Source organism: Myotis yumanensis, unplaced genomic scaffold (genome assembly GCF_028538775.1).
Source record: "Myotis yumanensis isolate MYYU_CA2020_CCGP unplaced genomic scaffold, mMyoYum1.0.hap1 SCAF_16, whole genome shotgun sequence".
Lineage (NCBI taxonomy): Eukaryota > Metazoa > Chordata > Mammalia > Chiroptera > Vespertilionidae > Myotis > Myotis yumanensis.
In genome coordinates this window covers 19,246,121-19,265,676 of record NW_027223767.1, presented here as the reverse complement: position 1 = coordinate 19,265,676, position 19,556 = coordinate 19,246,121, and the positions used below count along the sequence as shown (strand labels likewise).

The 19,556-nt window shown below is 41.6% G+C and overlaps 1 protein-coding gene across 1 annotated transcript in view; it reads left to right on the top strand.

The window, feature by feature from the left end:
* VPS53 (VPS53 subunit of GARP complex) overlaps positions 1–19,556 on the top strand; it is a 147,305-nt gene continuing 127,749 nt past the window's right edge. The window contains exons 1-4 of the mRNA XM_070395089.1: positions 1–177; positions 2,607–2,687; positions 11,276–11,325; positions 14,335–14,401. Of these exons, the coding sequence (XP_070251190.1) occupies positions 91–177; positions 2,607–2,687; positions 11,276–11,325; positions 14,335–14,401 (285 nt within the window). The 5' untranslated portion in view covers positions 1–90. The remainder of the gene's footprint in view (positions 178–2,606; positions 2,688–11,275; positions 11,326–14,334; positions 14,402–19,556) is intronic.

The window sequence follows — 19,556 nt, the reverse complement described above, 5'->3', positions numbered from 1 at the left end:
CCCGCCGCGGGGTACGGTTCTGCGGTTTGCGTGACCGCAGGAGGCCCGACCCGGGGCCGGGGTGTGCGTCCGGAGGGGCTGGGCGGCGGGATGATGGAGGAGGAGGACCTGGAGTTCGTGGAGGAGCTGGAAGCGGTGCTGCAGCTCACGCCCGACGTGCAGCTCGCCATCGAGCAGGTGAGCGTTCCGCCCCCTGAGGGGAGGGGAGTGCGGGGGACGGGGCGCTGCGGGGGCGGGACCTGGGGTGGCCCGAGGTGGGAGCTAGGCTCGGAAGGGATGGGACAAGTGTGGGGGGAGGTGGGGGAGGGAAGGGGTTCTTGGATCGAGGGGCGGGAGAGCCCTTCCTCGGCCTGGGTTGTGTTTGGAGGGGGCATCCTCCTGCGTTTGGGCCAAGCAGCGGTGCTTCCCGAAGGGACGGCCCTGCAGGTGGACTCCTGGCCCGCAGCCCAGGGTTTGGGGGTGTAGAGCTGTCCCTGCATTCGCCAGGCTGCTGTGCCGCGGCTCCCAGGTCTCAGCCCAGCCCCTGGGGCGTGACTCCGAATTGACGGGAGAGCGTAACTTCGATTCCCGAAGCGGATCGAAGAGCAGAGGGGACATGTTGGACCAGGACCCCGTTATCGGGCTTACGTGGCTGACAGCTCCTGCCATTGATGTGTTGGATGAGGTTGAAGACTATTGTCAGGAGGCCTCCCTTCCCTGTGGGGACTCTCTAGTTACCCAAATTCTCCTTTCAAGTTTATTGAGTTTTTAAAAGAGTATTGCTATTAAAAATAGTGATTCAGACCAGCGATTTTTTTTTTAAACCGGTGTGCCATGAGAGGAAAAGGTTAAAATCACTCATTTAGATCCTTAGAGATCAGTGGTTCTCAACCTTCCTAATGCCGCGACCCTTTAATACAGTTCCTCATGTTGTGGTGACCCCCAACCATAAAATGATTTTCGTTGCTACTTCATAACTGTAATGTTGCTACTGTTATGAATCATAATGTAAATATCTGATATGCAGGATGTATTTTCATTGTTACAAATTGAACATAATTAAAGCATAGTGATTAATCACAAAAACAGTATGTAATTATATATGTGTTTTCCGATGGTCTTGGGCGACTCCTGTGAAAGGGTGGTTCGACCCCCAAAAGGGGTCGTGGCCCACAGGTTGAGAACCGTTGTTCTAGAGGGTACTGCTCCTGGTAAAAGGAGAAGAGCTCTCTTAGTAGAGTTTTAGGTGTGTTTTTCCAGGAGTGGTTGGCTGACCCATGCAAAGCTCACTTGGCTCATCCTGAGGGTGCCAGCCCATTGGGCACAGGTTTTGGTGTTCAGGCCACACTGCTCCCCACTCACCTCTGTTTGCAAAAAAAAAAAGTATTTCATTTACTCTTTGAACCTAGTGGGCTCTAATAGAAGAAGCAAATCAAACAGCCAGTTATTGTTTGACAAGGATTTTAAGACACAGTTTTACTATTAATAATATTGAGTTCTAGCACAGGTTTATCTAGTAATCGGAAAAGAATTTGCTAACCAGAATAACTATACTGAGCTGGTGAAATCCACTACCAGGGGATCACTTGATTACTTTTATAATCCACCTTGTTCAAGTTGCAACTTTTGAAGGGAGCTAGCCATGTTTCTCAGAAGGCAACATTCCTTTTCCTCTTAGAGACAGACAGTTCCTCATTGCCAGCTCTTCACTTCCTGACACCGTGTAAACCATAAAAATCTCTTCAGTGCATAGCAGATTCTATTGCTGAGACATAGTGCATTATGTCTCTTTTTTAATATGTTGTTTTAATAGATTGTTTCTATTAAGACTTTTAAAATATATTGTTTTATTGATTTTAGAGAGAGAGAAACATTGATGAGAGAGAAACATGGATAGGCTGTCTCCTGCACACCCCCACACTGGGGATGGAGCGTGTAACCAACCCCGGGCATGAGCCCTGATGGGGGAATTAATCTGTGAGCTCCTGGTTCAGGGGCAGATGCTCAAACACTGAGCCACACCAGCCCTGGCCAGGCAAGACTTTCTTAAAGATACAACCATGTCATCAGCTGGCTTAATCTGATTTGCACAATGCCCACCTGTTGGCATTTTGTTGATATCTGTGGAACTTTTCACTGTTTCATATTCTGTTCTGTTAGTTGCACCAAGACCTAAGATGTTAAAATTACAGGTGTTGGTAAAAATTAAAGATTTTATTTTAACATTTTTTTTCTTTTGCACATTTTTAATTTTGTAACAGCATTTATAATGTCATTACTGTTGCTCTTCAGGGCTCAGATTGACTTTGCTCTTGACACATTTGCTTGTGCCCTGACTGTTGGGGTCCAGCCCCAGCAGGTCCAGGGGTTCCCGTAGGTGGGGATGGAGTTGGCGAAGAAGGAATGACATGGAGACAGTTTTCAGTTGATCAGCAGCTTAGCCAGGTTCTCTAGCCAGGATCTCCAGCCAAGTTCTGTCTTATTTAACATTTTATTGAGCATCTAAGTTTTATAAAATGAAAAAGAAATTTGATTTTTGCCTTTTCCACCCAGTAGAGAGGAAAGAAATAATACATAAAACAAGACAGAAAGATGATGGTCATTTCTAATCCCCTAATTTTATATAGGTATTTCCAAGCCAGGATCCTCTAGATCGAGCAGATTTCAATGCTGTGGAGTATATCAATACCCTGTTCCCCACGGAGCAAGTAAGTATGCAGTTTCCTTCATTTTAGTGGCTTCTGGCTCTTCTTGAGTATTATGATTGATGTGTTATTCTATAAAATCGAAGGAGCTGTGATAAAGAAGGAGTGTTAAATTGAAATCATACTTCATTGTAACCAGGGGAGTAGCTAATATCAAATACTGTTGTTAAAGTGGAATTCTTTGTAGAGTGAGTATATTATTAGAAATTATACCCTTAAATATTTTCCACACACTGATATTTGCTGGAGTAAATCTTAAGCCTCTACCCCCCAAATATTACATACATATCCTAGCACCAATCTTAAATAAATTAGGTTTTAGTAGTGTTTGCTATATAAATAAAGGATGAAAATAAAGGTTTAATATTTTTTTTCTCATACCCTAATGGGTATTATGGCAAACCCCTTGGGGATGCACACACCGTCCTCTGGAGATGCTGTTCTGGGCACGGGGTTTTCACAAAAGGATTCTTGACAGTAATGACTGGATCAGGTTCACATTTAAAAAATTCCATCTGGCCCTGGCCGATTTGGGTCAGTGGTTAGAGCATCGGCCCTCAGTTTGAAGGGTCTTGGGTTCAATTCCTGGTCAAGGGCACGGACCTCAGTAGCAGGTTCAATCTCCGGCCTTGGTTGGAGCACATGCAGGAGGCACCCAGTCAATGTGTATCTCTCCCATCAATGTTTGTCTTCCCATCCTTCCTCCCTCCCACTCTCTCTCTAAAGATCAATAAAAAATATATCCTCATGTTAGAGATAGACAGCTCCTCATTGCCTCAATACTCAGGTGAGTATTAAAAAGTTTTTTTATTAGGCCCTGGCCAATGTGGCTCAGTTGGTTGGAGTGTCATCACATACACCAAAAGGTCAGGGCACATACCCAGGTTGTGGGTTTGATCTCCCATCGGGGTGTGTATGGGAGGCAGCCAATCGATGTTTCTCTCTCACATTGATATTTCTCTCCCTCTTCCTTCCTCTCATTAAAAACAATCCTATCCTATATAAAAGGTCAGGACCATAAGCATAACGCCTAGAAAGACTGCTCAACCAGTCGCTGTGAGGTGCATTGACCACCTCTCGGTCCCTCCCCAGTCCTGCAGGTTCTGATCACAGCATGATGAACGGGACCTGCGAAATTCGAACGGGGGTGGGGCTGGGGGAGGAGGACTGGGGATTGTTGGGTGGCGAGCAGTGGTGAGCGTCCAGTGGCAAGCTTCGGGGCATTGTGGGGGCGGTGAGCATCGCAGCGTGGGGCGGGGAGCTTTGCAGAGCGTTTTGGGGCAGCAGTGGTGTTGAGTGTAGGGGAGCGTCTTGGAGCAGTTGCAGGGCAGGGAGTGTTGAGCATCGCAGGGTGTCACAGGCCGGTGGCAGTGAGGGGCAGCGTGGGGCAGCGGTGGGGCAGCAGACATGGCCCTGATTGCAGGCTAGGCCTAGCGACCCTACTCATGCACAATTTCGTGCGCTGGGCCTCTAGTAATCAATAAAAACATATCCTTGGGTGAGGATCAAAAAATATTCCATCTGGCAACAATGTGGAGGGTGAAATGGGGGGAGGCAGAACTGGAGGCAGGAAACCCAGTTAGCAAACTGCTGTGACAGATCACTTAAGAGAGATGATGAGAGCCCTGGCCGGTTTGGCTCAGTGGATAGAGCGTCGGCCTGCAGACTGAAGGGTCCCAGGCTCGATTCCGGTCAAGGGCATGTACCTTGGTTGCGGGAACATCCCCAGTGGGGGGTATGCAGGAGGCAGCTGATCAATGTTTCTAACTCTCTATATCCTCTCCCTTCCTCTCTGTAAAAAATCAATAAAATATAGATTTAAAAAAAAGAGAGAGAGAGAGATGATGATGAGAGCATCAGTAGAGACCAGGATGGAGAGAAGAAGATGCAAGAGCTATTTAGGAGGCATAAGACAGAATTTGGTAGTTGAAGGGATGTAGAACCTGAAATCATTCATTTACTCAACAAAAAACACCTCCTCTGCTTCCCTCTGTAAGAAATTTGTGGCCAGAGGAATGGACAAGGCAAATACCCTCCTTCCCAATATAGAGCTTCCAGTCTAATAAAACCATTAGCAGGTTATAAGCAAATTATTATGCTTCACAATGACTTGTTCGTATAACTATTAATTATTTGTTACTTGATGTCAAAAGAGTTCTCACTTTGAGTACAAGGGTAATAATAGATTATATTTATTGGATGCTTACCATGCACCAGGCACCATTCTAAACACGTAACAATGGTAAGTTCTCACTTTGTTACCATGCATGCTTTACAATGAGAATAATGAGGCACCGAGAGTTAGAGAATGCCCAGCTACATATGATAGCATCGCCACGAAGGAAACATGCTCAATTACTGTGAAAACAGAGCATGCATCTGAGGGACCCAAAAGGGCTTCCATGAGGAAATGACATTTAAGCTGTGCATTATAGGCCAAATGAAGGATTTTGAACTTTGATTTCTAGCCTGGCAGACTAAGCGGGCGTTAGCACCTTTACCCTATATTGGGAGTAGGAAGAAAAAACAGGTTTCAGTGGCAAATAGGCTAGTAGGAGGATGTAAAGGTGAGCTCATTTTGGAACATATTTGGGGCATCCAGGTAGAAATATGTGATTGGATAGTATTTGAATCTGAAGCTCATAATCCCCATAATTGTTACTATCTTGGCATAAACCAGCTTTTTCTAATGGACATGTTAATTTTTAAGATAAAGTTGGAAAACATGGCATCCTACTATGTGATTATCTCTTTTGAGATTTCACAGATAGCCTTTAGCGCTCACATTTTCTTTGTTTTTTATTTAAAAATGATTATCAGAAATTTATTAAAGTGTTGTTTTTTAATCCTCACCAGAGGACATGTTTTCACTGATTTTTTTTTTTTTTTGAGAGAGAGATAGATAGAGAGAGAGAGAGAGAGAAAGATCAATCAGCTGCCTCCTGTAAGCACCCTGACAGGAGGTGGGAATTGAACCCACCACCTTTCCGTGTACTGGAGGACGTAGAGCTCATCATTTTCTATGAAAAAGGAATTCTGGGAATTAGCTGGACATGGAAATTTGGGAACAACTGATATAGAGATAGTTTTAAACATGAAAATATTTCATTTAAACCACCCTATTAAGGTTGCTGACCCACTAAAACAAAAGTATGTGTTAGATTTGAAAATTATATAGGAAACCACCAGGTTCTTACATCTTACTGATATGTTGTTATTTGTTTTTAAACTACTGTAGGGAGCACAAGATGTCCAGATTTAGTAATGTGTCTTGCCTTATGCCCTCATGTACATGATAATGTGTTGTGAAATTTCTTAGGTGACTCAGAAAGTTTATGACCCAGGGTTACCTTTATTTCCCCAATCCCAGATTTACACTTAGCAATTTATCCCTGATTTCCATGGACCTTAAGGAAAGGTAATAAAAAGTGGTGGCATGATTTATAATTTCTTTCAGCTATTGCTATATCTTGGGCAAAACCCATCTCTATGCCTCATGGACCTGCAGTAAATACTTGTGAATTATACATTTAGAATATTTAAAGTATGTCAGTATATCAAGAATATATTCAGTGTCACTCCGAGGAGGAGGGTGTGAAGGTGTAACTACCTCGTGTCTGTGTGGACTGGAACAGATCCCCAGATGTTTCTTACTCACCAGGTCCAGGTGTGGGGAATGTGGGTTTCTGTATGTAACAGGGCTCCCTGGGTGGTTCTGAAGAGTAGCTGGGCTTCCAGTCTCCTAGTAGAAAACTGAAGATGACAATTGTCATGTTTTCATTAGAGGTTTGATTAGGGAAACTAGATGAAATTTATATTAAAAAATAGAATTAAGCCTGGCTGGCGTGGCTCAGTGATTGAGCATTGACCTATGAACCAGGAGGTCATGGTTCGATTCCCAGGTTGCAGGCTCGATCCCCAGTAGGGCCATGCAGGAGGCAGCTGATCAATGATTCTCTGTCATCATTGATGTCTCTCTTTCTCTCTCTCTCTCTTTCCCTCTCCCTTCCTCTCTGTAATCAATAAAAATATATTGTAAAAAATAAAATTAAGAACTTTGTAAAAAAGAGTTATATGGAGCTGTTTATACAGAATTTTTAATGATTCCCTCAAAATGTATGCATCTGTGTAGTTAAGAGTAAAAAAGATGTCAAATTGCTTATCATCTAACTTTAATTTTTAAAAAAGCCATATAGTATTTGCATAGAAGGAGCAGTAGAAGGTAATATACCAAAATGCTAATGGTGATTATACTCTGTTGGGGATGAGTCTGATTTTATGTATTTTCTGTTATCAACAAGAATCACCATTAAAGTCAGGAAATACTTTTCAATAAATAAGACATTTTTAAGCGATGGAATTAACACTGTGCAGCCACATTACAACAGAACTAGAAGAATGATTCTCAAAGAGTAGATGTATCATCTCCACCCAGGGTAGCCAATCTGGATTCCTATGGGGCGTTTTCCCAACTGCCAGGGAGGCCTCAACCCCAGTGAGAATCATTGTTATCGAAAGGCACTGAGCTGATAGCAGGGAGTGTGTCATATCCCTCAGGTGTGTTGGGGTGCAGAAAAACTAGGTCAGGAACCATTGTATTAGAGGTGGCATGGTAGAGTAAGAAAGAGTGAAGACCCAGGAGTCAGGCCTCCACCAAATCCAGCCTCCGTGACCTTGGACAAAGTATCTATGCTTTCAGGGCCTATTGTCCATTCTTTATACCGAGGAGGAAAAGAGCCTGGTAAGAAGATTAAGGGGAATCATTTTTGTCAAAAGTTCAGAGGAGTGTTGCATAACAGATCCACATTAAATGTTAGCACCCTTTTCCCTTTTGCTTCCCCAGTAGAAAATCTGGACGATAAAGAGCAAGTAGTCCACCTAACGTGCAGTCAAGTGTTATAATTTTCTTGTCTTTTAAAAGCTGTATTCATGGGGTACTTGGTATTTTTACATGTTTTCCCCATTATTAGCATGTTCTCTTAAGTGATATTTGTCTCAGAGTCTCCCTGGCCAGTGTCTTTAGTGGTGCGTCAAAAGTCCATCAAATATATGTGGCCTAATTTATTTAACTTTTCTATTGAGGGCCCTTTAGGTCATTCCCTGTTGTTTGTTTGTTTGTTTTTCTTTTTTTATTGTCTAAAGTTTTACATATGTCTCCTTTTTCCCCAGTTGACCCCCCTCCCCCAGCCATTCCCACCCGGGCAAGCCCCCACCGCCCCAGTGTCCATTCCCTTTTTGTGTGCGTGTTTTTAAAAAATATATATTTTTATTGATTTCAGAGAGGAAGGGAGAGGGGGAAAGAGATAGAAACATCAATGATGAGAGAAATTTGATTAGCTGCCTTCTCCATGCCCCACACTGGAGATTGAGCCCACAGCCTGGGCATGTGTCCTGACTGAGAATGAAAATGTGACCTCCTGGTTCACAGGTCCATGCTCAACAGGTTTGCTCACCAGGTTTGCATTTTTTTTTTAAAGATTTTAAAATTGATTTTCAGAGAGAGAGGAAGGGAGAGGGGAAGAGAGAGAGAGAGAGAAACAGCAACGTGACTTCACATCCATGAGCAGCCTCCCACACACCCTCTACTGGGGATTGAGCCTGCAACCTGGGTATGTGCCCTGACCTGGATTCAAACCAGCAACCTCTCAGTGCATGGGATGATGCCCAGCCAACTGAGCCACACAGGCCAGGGTGTTTTTTGCTTTTTAAAATAAATGCAGTTGAATATCTGAAAGCATAATTATTTTGAATTATTCTTTTTCGGGAAAATTGTTATGACTTAAGCAAGACCTTCATGTCTACAGAGTATTAAATTTAAGCAATAATTACTGTACCACCAAACATCAATATTTGCTGATGTGGAATGATCTTCAAGTTATATTGTTAAGTGAATAAAGCATGGTACAGGACAATGTGCATTTATGTAAGGAAGGGGATATAAGTTATGGGTCTGCTTCAGATACATAGACATCTCTGAGAATGTGCCAAAGAAACTGGCCCAGAGCCATTGCCTCTGGCGAGGAGAACTGGGAGGTGGACGGGCAGAACAGGGGAAAAGAAGCCTTGCTTTCCACTGTCTGCCCTTTTCTGTTTGAATTTTTGGCCCTCTACATGTTTTACCAATTTAAATAGATTACAATTTTAAATTTTGAGATAATTTTCTATTTGTAGAAAAGACGCAAGAATAGTACAAAGACTTCATGGCTGTCCTAGCTGGTTTGGTTCAGTGAATAGAGCATCGGGCCAGGAACTGATGGGCCGCGGGTTCCATCTGGTCAAGGGCATGTACTTCAATTGTAGGCCCTGTCCCCAGCCCTGGTCGGCGCATGTGGGAGGCAACCAATCCATGTGTCTCTCTAACATCGATGTTTCTCTCTGTCTCTCCCCCTCCCTTCCACTTGCTCTAAAAATTAATGGAAAAATATCTTTGGGTGAGTATTAACAAAACCAACAAACAGAAAGAATTCATGGCTACCCTTCATCCCCAATTTCCCAAATGTTAACATTTTTTAAATAGTTTTTTTAAGTACCAAAATTTTTTTTTAAAAAAGGAATGCGTTCCAGCAGAGATAAGCCAGGTGAGAACTAGTATGCCTGTTTTGCATATGAGGAAATAGAAACTCAGAGAGGTTAAACCTCTTGCCCTCTAGACATACAGCAGATTTGTTTGTGGCAGAGATTTGCCAAACCCAGGTCCTCTGACAACTCAGGTTCTGTCACCACCGTGGTGATTTATACTCAGTCTGGTTGTGCAATGACAACTTGACAGAGGATTCCTCAATTAAAATAACTCTCTTTTCTGAGATTTATTGTTACCTCAGTCTGTTCTTGAGTTTCTGAAATTCAGAGTAACCATTTGTCGGAACAATAGACAAGATGTGAATGGCCCCATCTGACATCTCAAACACTAGTGACCTGATTTCCTTACCAGCCCTTCTCCCGGTGGGAGCCTGGTCTTCTCCTGCCAGCACAGGTTGCTGGTAGCAGTTCCTACATCACCCCCAGTTCTTGCTCAGATAAAATACCTGTTGGTAAAAGAGAGAGAGAGAAAGAGGACTGGTGCCTAAGTGGTTAAGAGTGTCGGCCTTCACACCTAAGGATCTTGGGTTTGATTCCTGGTCAAGTTCCCATTCGGGAAGTGCAGGAGGCAACCAATTGATCTCTCTCTCTCTCTCTCTCTCTCCCTTCTTCCCTTCCACTCTCTCTAAAAAAATCAATGGAAAAAAATATCCTCTGGTGAGGATTAACCCCCGCCCCCCAAAAAAAGTGCTATTAAGTTGTACCATCTCTATTCCATTAGGGGGCACCATTTCCTCACATTTTTTCTTCCCTAATGTTGGAACTAGTCCATTTATTTCTATTGTCATTGTCTTAAAAACAGAAATACCTGTATTATAATTACAATAGCAGTGCATAGTCAATATAGAGCAGTTAGAAAATACTCAGCAAAAAAAATTTTTTAAATCTTTCCTTTTCATGCATTACAGCTACTGCTACTGATTTCATAGATTCTAGCTACTAGTATAGATTACAAGTTCTAGTATTTATCATTCCAGACTATTTTCTAGTGGATCTATACACTTAGAAAAAATAGATATATTTATTTATTAAAGAGTAACATAATGTGGAAGAGTACACAAATCTTAAGTGTATAGCTTGATGAATTTTCACAAAATGAATTCAGCCATGTAACTACCACCCAGATCAAGAAATAAAACATCTTCATGCCTTAGCCAGTTTGGCTCAGTGGATAGAGCATCAGCCTGCAGACTGAAGGGTCCTGGGTTCGATTCCGGTCAAGGGCATGTGCCCAGGTTGTGGGCTCGATCCCCAGTAAGGGGCATGCAAGAGGCAGACGATCAGTGGTTCCCTCTTATCATTGATGTTTCTATCTCTCCCTCTCTCTTCCTCTCTGAAATCAATATATATATATATATATATATATATATATATATATATTAAAAAAGAAGAAATAAAACATCTTTAGATGGCCCTGTCTTTCCTGCTCATAGTCACTGTCTCCTCCAAAGATAACCACTATCTTTGCTTCTAAAACGAGAGAATAGTTTCACTCATTTTTTAACTATAAAAATGGAATCCTACTGTATATACTCTTGTTGTCAAGCTTTCTTTTGTGTGCAACATTATATTAGTAAGATTTATCCATGTTGTTGTATGTATGTTCATTCATTGCTATATTTGTTGTATGAATTTTTTATGATTCTATGTATCAGGGGTCAGGCAAAGTTTCGGTAAAGGGCTAGATAATAAATATTTTAGGATTTGTGGACCATTCTGTCTTTGTTGCAATTACTCAACTTTGTAGTTCAAAGCCAACTGTAGATAATATGTAAATGAATGGGTATGGCTGTGTTCCAATAAAACTTAATTTATAAAAATAGATACCAGGCTGGATTTTGCAATAGTTGCCAATTACTGCTATACTTTTTTTTTAAAGTAAAAATTGAATTGTACTCTCTGATTACATTTTCTGAGATGTCATCAATAGCCATTATAGTTCATCATTTCCCTGTAAAAGAGGAATTCCAGGAAGCGAAATAATAGCTGCCACTTTTCCTTCTTTATTGTAGTCTCTGGCAAACATAGACGAAGTTGTGAACAAGATTAGACTGAAAATAAGGTAAGTAATACGATATGATTATTAATAATGAAAAATATGCTTCATTATCTGAAATCTCACTTTTGCTATAAATGGTCATTTGAAAGAAAAATAATTCATTTTATGTGGGTTTTCATACAAGCCTGTGGCAAAGACCTCAATTCTTTAATCAGTCTTCAATTATTTGTTAAAAGGGAAGAAAACTGTAACAGGCTATTCAAAACAGTTTTTATAAAAGGAGGCAAAAGCATTTTTATATATTTTTTAACCATTTGTATGCCATAAGTGTCTATAGACGCAAATGGCAGACCTTTTTTAATTAAATTCAAAATATCGTGGCGGTTAACTGGTTAAAATTGATTTTAGAAGGAGAGGAAATGAGAGAGCCTAGAAAGAGAGAGAGGGAGAAACATTGATGTTAGAGAGAAACAAGGATCGGTTGCCTCTCATACACACCTTAACCAAGGATCAAACCAAAACCTGGGTATGTGCCCTGACCAGGAATCAAACACTGGACCTTTCGGTGTACAGGACGATGCTCCAACCCACTAAGCAACACTGGCCAGCGCAGCATTTCTGCTATATTTGTAATGGCTTTATTTTCTTAGTAGATTTACTTTGTGTGTGTGTGTATTCCTAAGGCTTAGATATGAATATGGGCTTATATATATACACATACATGTATACACATATATTGGCCACATACCAGTTACCAATGAGGTTAGATCTGCTGGTTGGTATGGGTGGTGGCCCAAGATTAAACATCGTGATTAATCTAGGATGTGATTGTCTAGGGTGGTCATCAAGTGTCCTTCGTGGCCAGTAGCCTTGTTCTGGTTTGTCCACATCTGAATTTCCAGTTTTAACACATGGTAGATACTCAGTGTTTATTTATTCATTATAATTATTACCATAACTAGTGGCCCGGTGCACGGATTCATGCATATTGAAAGGAAATTAATTAGAAAAAATATTTTAATATTGCTATTCACCCTTTCTCTATAATAGAAGTGTCAAAGGTGAAAGAAAATTAGTAAAATGTATATTAGGAAATGTTATCGGCAGTAAACCAGATTTGGGGCCGACAGTGCCCCAGCAACCCACCGCCAAAGGTGGAATCGTGCGGCCCCTCAAGGAATCGGGCTCCCTCCTCTCTGGTTCCGGGGTGCATCACCCGAGAACCGCAGCTGCCAAGTCACCACAGCTCGGCAGCACCTGCTTTGAGTGTCTGCCCCCTGGTGGTCAGTGCACATCATATGTACTGGACGGTCAGATGGTCACTGAGCCTTTTTTATGTACATATATCTACACTAATAAAAGAGAAACATGCAAATTGGTGTTACTCCACTACGCCCACCAGCCACTCAGACGAGTATGCAAATTAACCCAACAAAGATGGTAGTTACTTTGCATATACAGGCGCAGAGTGAAGACTGAAGACAACGTAGAAGGAAGCCAAGTGCTGCAGAAGGGAGCGAAGCTGCAGAGAAGCAAGTGGGGCGGCGGAGGCGGGAGCGAAGCCCACCTCGGCGGGTTTCGCTCCCTTCTCTGCTTCACTCCGGCTGCAGAAAGCCCTATTTTTGCAGGAATCTTCCTGCAATGGGCCTCTAGTATATATATTTGTGCACTCGGTGGGGGGGGCGTCCCTCAGCCCAGCCTGTGCCCTCTCGTAGTCTGGGACCCCTCGGGGAAAGACCACCTGCTGGCTTAGGCCCGCTCCCCGGGGGGATTGGGCCTAAGCTGGCAGTCAGACATCCCTCTGGCAGCCCAGAAGCCTCAGGGGATGTCCACTTGCCAGCGGGGAGCAGGCCTAGCTGCAGTTGGACATCCTTAGCGCTGCTGAGGAGGCGGGAGAGGCTCCCACCACCACCGCTGTACTGGCAGCCATCAGCCTGGCTTGTGGCTGAGCAGAGCTCCCCCTGTGGGAGCACACTGACCACCAGGGGGCAGCTCCTGCATTGAGCGTCTGCCCCCTGGTGGTCAGTGTGTGTCATAGTGACCAGTGATTCCCAGTCGCTCTGCTGTTAGGGTCAATTTGCATATTACCCTTTTATTATATAGGATATATATATATACACACACACACACACACACACACATATATATATTTATATATATTTGTAATTAAACATATTAAGTGTAGATTTGCTTTTTAACTTTTGATGAGAAGAAGCCTTTATTTTGAATCCAGGAGATGATTTTTCCCCCTTTGGATTTTTTTGGTGAAGACCTCTATTGTTAATGTTTTGTTGAATTGGATGCCTTAAGGAGTGCAAAGAAGCCAGTTCATCGTTTTGGTAGACTTTTGCTATAACAATTCTAGTGGAGACCACTAAGTTGTCTAGGGTTTGCACAAATAATGGAAATTCTCTGATGATCCAGAAATCACTTGTGAGCCGGTTATTTTCCTTCTGCTCGCATACCTTTAATGGATTCTTCAAGTAAAAATGGAATTGACTAAAATAGATGTCTCTGGTTGAGACATCATTAATGGCCCCTGTTGAGCCACTGGAGAAAGAGGAGCTAGAGGCTACAAATCTGTCTCCTGCATAGGTTGCACAATCAGGGCCCGGAAGGTAAAGGACTGATTTCATATATTACCCTGGCTTCTTATCCCTTTTAAGGTTCTGGAGGAAGTTTCTGAGGAAAGAATTTATGTGGGGTAATTTGAATTCTCTGGCTTCTTCCCATAAAGTTTAAGCAACTTTCTCATTTTTGGTTTACTCCATGAAAAATACTAAAAGTTATATGGGTCTTTTGGACACTCTGAATACTAAGTGAAAACAGCCCTTTTTTAAAAAACAGAGACAACTCATCAGTCTATGCTGGGCTTGGCTTTTTACACTACTGTTAGGCTCCACTTGGGCCCAAGGCCTCAGTGTTTCTTATATCATTCAAACTTGTTTGATTTTCTGGACAAGTGGGTACAATCTGCAGAAGATGCTGGATAAATTACTAACTCTTGCTCTTTTGATTAGCCCAGAATAGAGATTATTTTAATGATTTGTATTCTTTAACTTTTTTTACCAGGAGACTGGATGACAATATTCGAACTGTTGTAAGAGGTCAAACAAATGTGGGACAAGATGGCAGGCAAGTAAGTAACTTATTCTTCCCTATTCATTGTGCTCCTCTAATTTCTTCAGAACCCAACTACCAAGTGACCAAAGTGTTGAACTGCCTCCTTACAGAGCATTTTCTTATGGATCTGTCCCATACACAGCAGGAAATGTACATGACTTGTTCTACGAGTAATAGCGGTAGGCTGCCCAGACCAGCCATGAACTCTCTCACTCAGTGTTCCTTGAGCCAGGGGCATATCAGCACATCTCACCCAGGCCGGGACATGCAAGCTGAAATGAGAAAACAGAAATCATCTTATCTTTATCTTTTGTGTGCTGTGTCTAAATGTGGTTGCTACTTTTATCTAGCTTATCTAGCGAAGTTGTTGGGATTTTGGTATTACTTTTGTTACTGCAAAAGATGGCAGTAACCTATGCATCAAAAGACACTATCAACAGCCCTAGCTGGTTTGGCTCAGTGGATGGAGCGTTGGCCTGTGGACTGAAGGGTCCCAGGTTCAATTCCAGTCAAGGGCACATGCCTGGGTTGCGGACTCAATCCCCACTAGGAGGCATGCAGGAGGCAGCCAGTCAATGATTCTCATCATTGATGTTTCTCTCTCTCTCTGTCTCTCTCTCCCTTCCTCTCTGAAATTAATAAAAATATATTAAGAAAAGACACTGTCAACAGGATAAAAAGGCAACCTACAGAATGAGAGAAAATATATGCAAATCATATGTCTGATAAGGGATTAATATCCAAAATATATTGAGAACTCCTAAAATTCAACAACAAAAAACCAAACAGCCCAACAGTGGGCAAAGAACTTGAAGAGACATTTCTCCGAAGAAGATACAAGATTAGTCACTAAGTACATGATGCTCAAATCATTAATTATTAGGAAAATGCAAAGCACACCCAGTAGGATGGCTGCTATCAAAAAAACAGAAAACGCCCGGCCAGCATGGCTCAGTGGTTGAGCATTGACCTATGAACCAGGAGAACACGGTTCAATTCCTGGTCAGGGCACATGCCGGGGTTGCAGGCTTGACCCCCAGTGTGGGGTGTGCAAGGAAACAGCCGATCAATGATTCTCTGTCATCATTGATATTTCTATCTCTCTCTCTCCCTCTGCCTTCTTCTCTGAAATCAATAAAAATATATTTTAAAAACAAACAAACAGGAAACAACAAGTGTCAGCAAAGCAACAGAACTAAAAATCATGCAAGGACTAGGAAATAGGACCAGTTTTAGGATATGGAGAAATTGGAACCCTTGTGCACTGTTGGTGGAATGTAAAATGATACCGCTGTGTGTAAAACACTGTGGAAGTTCCTCAAAAAATTTAAAATATAGAATTACCATATGATCTAGCAATTCCACTTCTGGGTATATATACCCAAAATAATTGAAAGCAGGGTCTTGAAGAGATACTTGTATAGCCATGTTTATAGTAGCTTTGTTCACAATAGGTAAAACGTAGAAGCAAAGTGTCCATTGACCAATGACTAGGTAAGCAAAATGTGGGATGTGTATACAGTGGGATATTATTCAACCTTAGAAAGAGAAATCCTGACATATGCTATATGAATGAATGTGAAGACATTATACTAAATGAAATAGTCTTGTCACAAAAAATACTATATGATTCCACTTATATGAAGTAATTAGAATAGTGAAAATCATAAAGACAGAAAGTATAATCATAGTTGTCAGGGGCTGGGGGACAATGGAAAGTTACTGTTTAATGGGTATAGAGCTTCAGTTTTAAAAGCTGAAAAGAATTATGGGATGGATGGTGGTGATGGCTGCACAAGAATGTGAATGTACTTATTACATTCAATTAAAAATGATTAAGATGATAAATTTTATGTGTATTTTAACACAATACATTTTAAAAATCAAGATGGAAATAAAATTCATATGTTACAAAAAAATAGTAATGTGACCTACCTACAGTTCCTTGTGCCTAGTAACTAGATTGATTTCAGGAATTTTACATTTCCTTAGGATCTAGCTAAGGAGGGCTGTTGGAAGGGAATGAAGGGAAAAAGTATATGGGGAGGAGGTATTCTTCAATGATTCAGAGGCCACATATTATCTACTAACATTTCCCTTTTCATTTGGATTTTATTTTTCTGTTTAGGCATCATTTTTCAGAAATTGCTATCTAACAATGACGTGCATGTCTTTCCTAGTCTTCTTCTCATACAGCGTCTGGTTCTCCCTTTCCAGTACTAATTCAGTGAGGTTGGGTGTGCATCTTTGTAATAGTAGCTTCAATTCTGTTATTTGTCCTGTTTGACATTTTTTAGTACAGCTGATTCCTTTTAAAAAAAAAATTTATTGAATTTATTGGGATGACATTGATTAATAAAATTATATAAATTTTTCATGTACAATTCTGTAATGCATCATCTGTATATTGTATTGTGTGTTCATCACCCAAAGTTAAGTCTGCCGTCACCATTTATCCCCCTTCACCTAGTTCACCCAGCCCCCCAGCCTCCTCCCCGCCAACAGCTGTCAGTACAGATGATTTCTTAAAATGTTAATTATGCTACCCAGATTTTTGGAAGGTGGGTGGAGGTTGTAATCCTGTGTAGAAATTTCCTCATCTTATATTCCTGTTCTCTCTACTAGTAGCTGACATATGTTGAGTCTCTTTCTTTTATATTTTCAATTTATTCATTTCTCTATTTTTCTTACATTCTATGACTTTCTTTTTCTGTTAATAATCACCTTCCGTTGGTCCATTTGTAAGTAGTCTGCCTTCTTCCTTGTTGTCACCATCACTATTTGTGTGTAGACATACTAAATTCCTAAAACTGGTCCTATTTCCTAGTCCTTGCACGATTTTTAGCCCTTGCTGTTTTGCTTTATCTATTTAGATTTTTCCAACGAAGTTTTGCTTCTCTGGGAGGTGAGGCCTATGTAATCGGGGCCCTTATAGTAGGAGATGTCATGTCATCTGGTCATGTCATCTACCTCTTCAGAAACCTCAGTGGGCTCTGTCTACCAAATTAAACCCAAATTCCTTTGCTTGGCATTCAGGGCCTCAGTCTACCTTTCCAATGCTGTTGCCTGTGTTTCATCCATACTGAAGACTTAATATTTTCTGGGCTTAGGATGTGTCCTTCTTTTTTAAAAAAAATTTTATTTTTATTGATTTCAGAGAGAAAGGGAGAGTGAGAGAGAGATAGAAACATCAATGATGAGAGAGAAGCATTGACTGGCTGCCTTCTGCAAGCCTCCCACTGGGGATCGAGCCCGAAACCCAGGCATGTGCCCTTGACTGGAATCGAACCTGCAGGCTGACGTTCTATCCACTGAGCCAAACCAGCCAGGGCAGATGTGTCCTTCCTTTTGCTTAAAATTCTCTCTCCTTTTTCTCCCAATAGCTTAATTTCAAAATCTTACCTATTCCTATGGCCCAGCTCAAATACCACTTCTTTCATGAAATTTTGATTTATCTTAACTAGACAAACCAAAGGAATCAGAATTTTAGAACTAGAAGGGATTTGGAACTTGTCTGTTCCATTCCTCTCGTTTTACAGATGAGAAAATTGATCCCAGTGCCCCCCAGTTAATTAGTTCTATTCTTTCCTGCCCGCAGACTCCCTCAGCCCCCTGCTCGGGCTTTTCATTTGGCTTTCCTGGTTTCCTTGGACGCGCTAGTGAACACATCTTGTCCCATTGACTAGTGTATAAGCTCCTTGAGGCAAGAACTGCATCTTTCTCATCTTCACACTTCTCAGAACACATAGTCCATGTGTGATAACAGTTTATTTAACTGTTGTTTAAAACTTGATTTGTATATGACTAGTTGCAACTTACTACTCTTTGAAATAATAATGCTACTGTTTATTGTGATTCAGCCTGTATGTAGAATGGCTCACTAGAAACCTTAATACACAAAAGAGAGTCTCCGGTATTTTAAATTCCAAGATTGTGAAAGTAAAGTAAATGATTCATCAAGACTTTTTGTTGGGTCATGCTATGCAGATACATATCCCTTAGTTAGTTATGTTTTAACCTGTGGTCACAAACTAGCAGTGCTGGGGAGTCCGGCCCAGAATTAGACAGCCTGCAGGAATGCCGGCCTCCCCACCTCACATGTTAATAGGTTACAGGTTGCTGTAGAGCAAAGCAGGTCATATTTCAGAAGTAAGACCACATTTTCAAGAATGTTTAGATAGCATTTCAATCTGTGATGGAATTTTGTATTCGTCTCCCCAGAATCCAGACAAAAAGGAAGCCCAGAAGAAATAATTGCTTTTCCTGTCATCCCCTCCATCTGTCTTTTCCAACAGTTTGTAATGCAAGTTGAAGTAGAGACTTTTTTCTCAGGGAGCTTTTGAGTCCTATCCTTGTCAGCTCCTGAGGGTGAAAGCCTCGCTGTCCAGCCCTGGCTGCCGGGTGGTTTGCTAAAGGGAGACTCTGTTTGACTGGCACAGACTGGGGAGAATTACGGATGTTCCAAAATACTGAGTTTTATAGGTCAAGAGGCCCCAGGTTTTCCCCTTTGCTGGGGCAGAGGAAAAGTTTCCTTTCAGAACTTACTTCCTAAGCTTCTGAGGAACACTCGGGAGGGGAGCAGTAATATGGACAAAAGGAAGTTTTCCTTTAATAAATTTCATCTTGATTGTGTTCAGTCAGAACAGATGTATAAATAAGGGGAAAGTATTCACTTTACATTTATGGTGTCTTAAAAAGACATTTTTAGCAGAAAACATTCTTTTTGGAAAGCAGTTATTTCTGACTCAAAAATTATTTGTAGGAAGGGAGTAATTTAGAAATTGAAGACACAGTAAAGCAGTTTCTTTAGTTTCTTGACATTTCTGAAGTGCCAGCTGCCTGGTTAGCCCTCTGCTGCACATTTTGGAGAGCCTTGGATTGCTGGCCACCTCCTGCGTGGGTGGACTTATGCTGGTCTAGTCTGTGACCTCTTCTAACCAGACTGTGATGCTCACACAGGGTTATTACAGCACTGGATTCTCCCCATTTTTATCTGTTGAAATCATCAGGCAAAAGTTTTAATTAAATGCCCACATGTTTGAAACTTTGTGGATGAGTCAATTCAGCAAGTACTTGATCTGATATGCAGTGAAACTTATCCAGCTTCCCAAGAATTAAAATGGACAACTTGGAAGTAGGTAGAAAGAGAGGTGACTAGTGGAGTGGGTTAG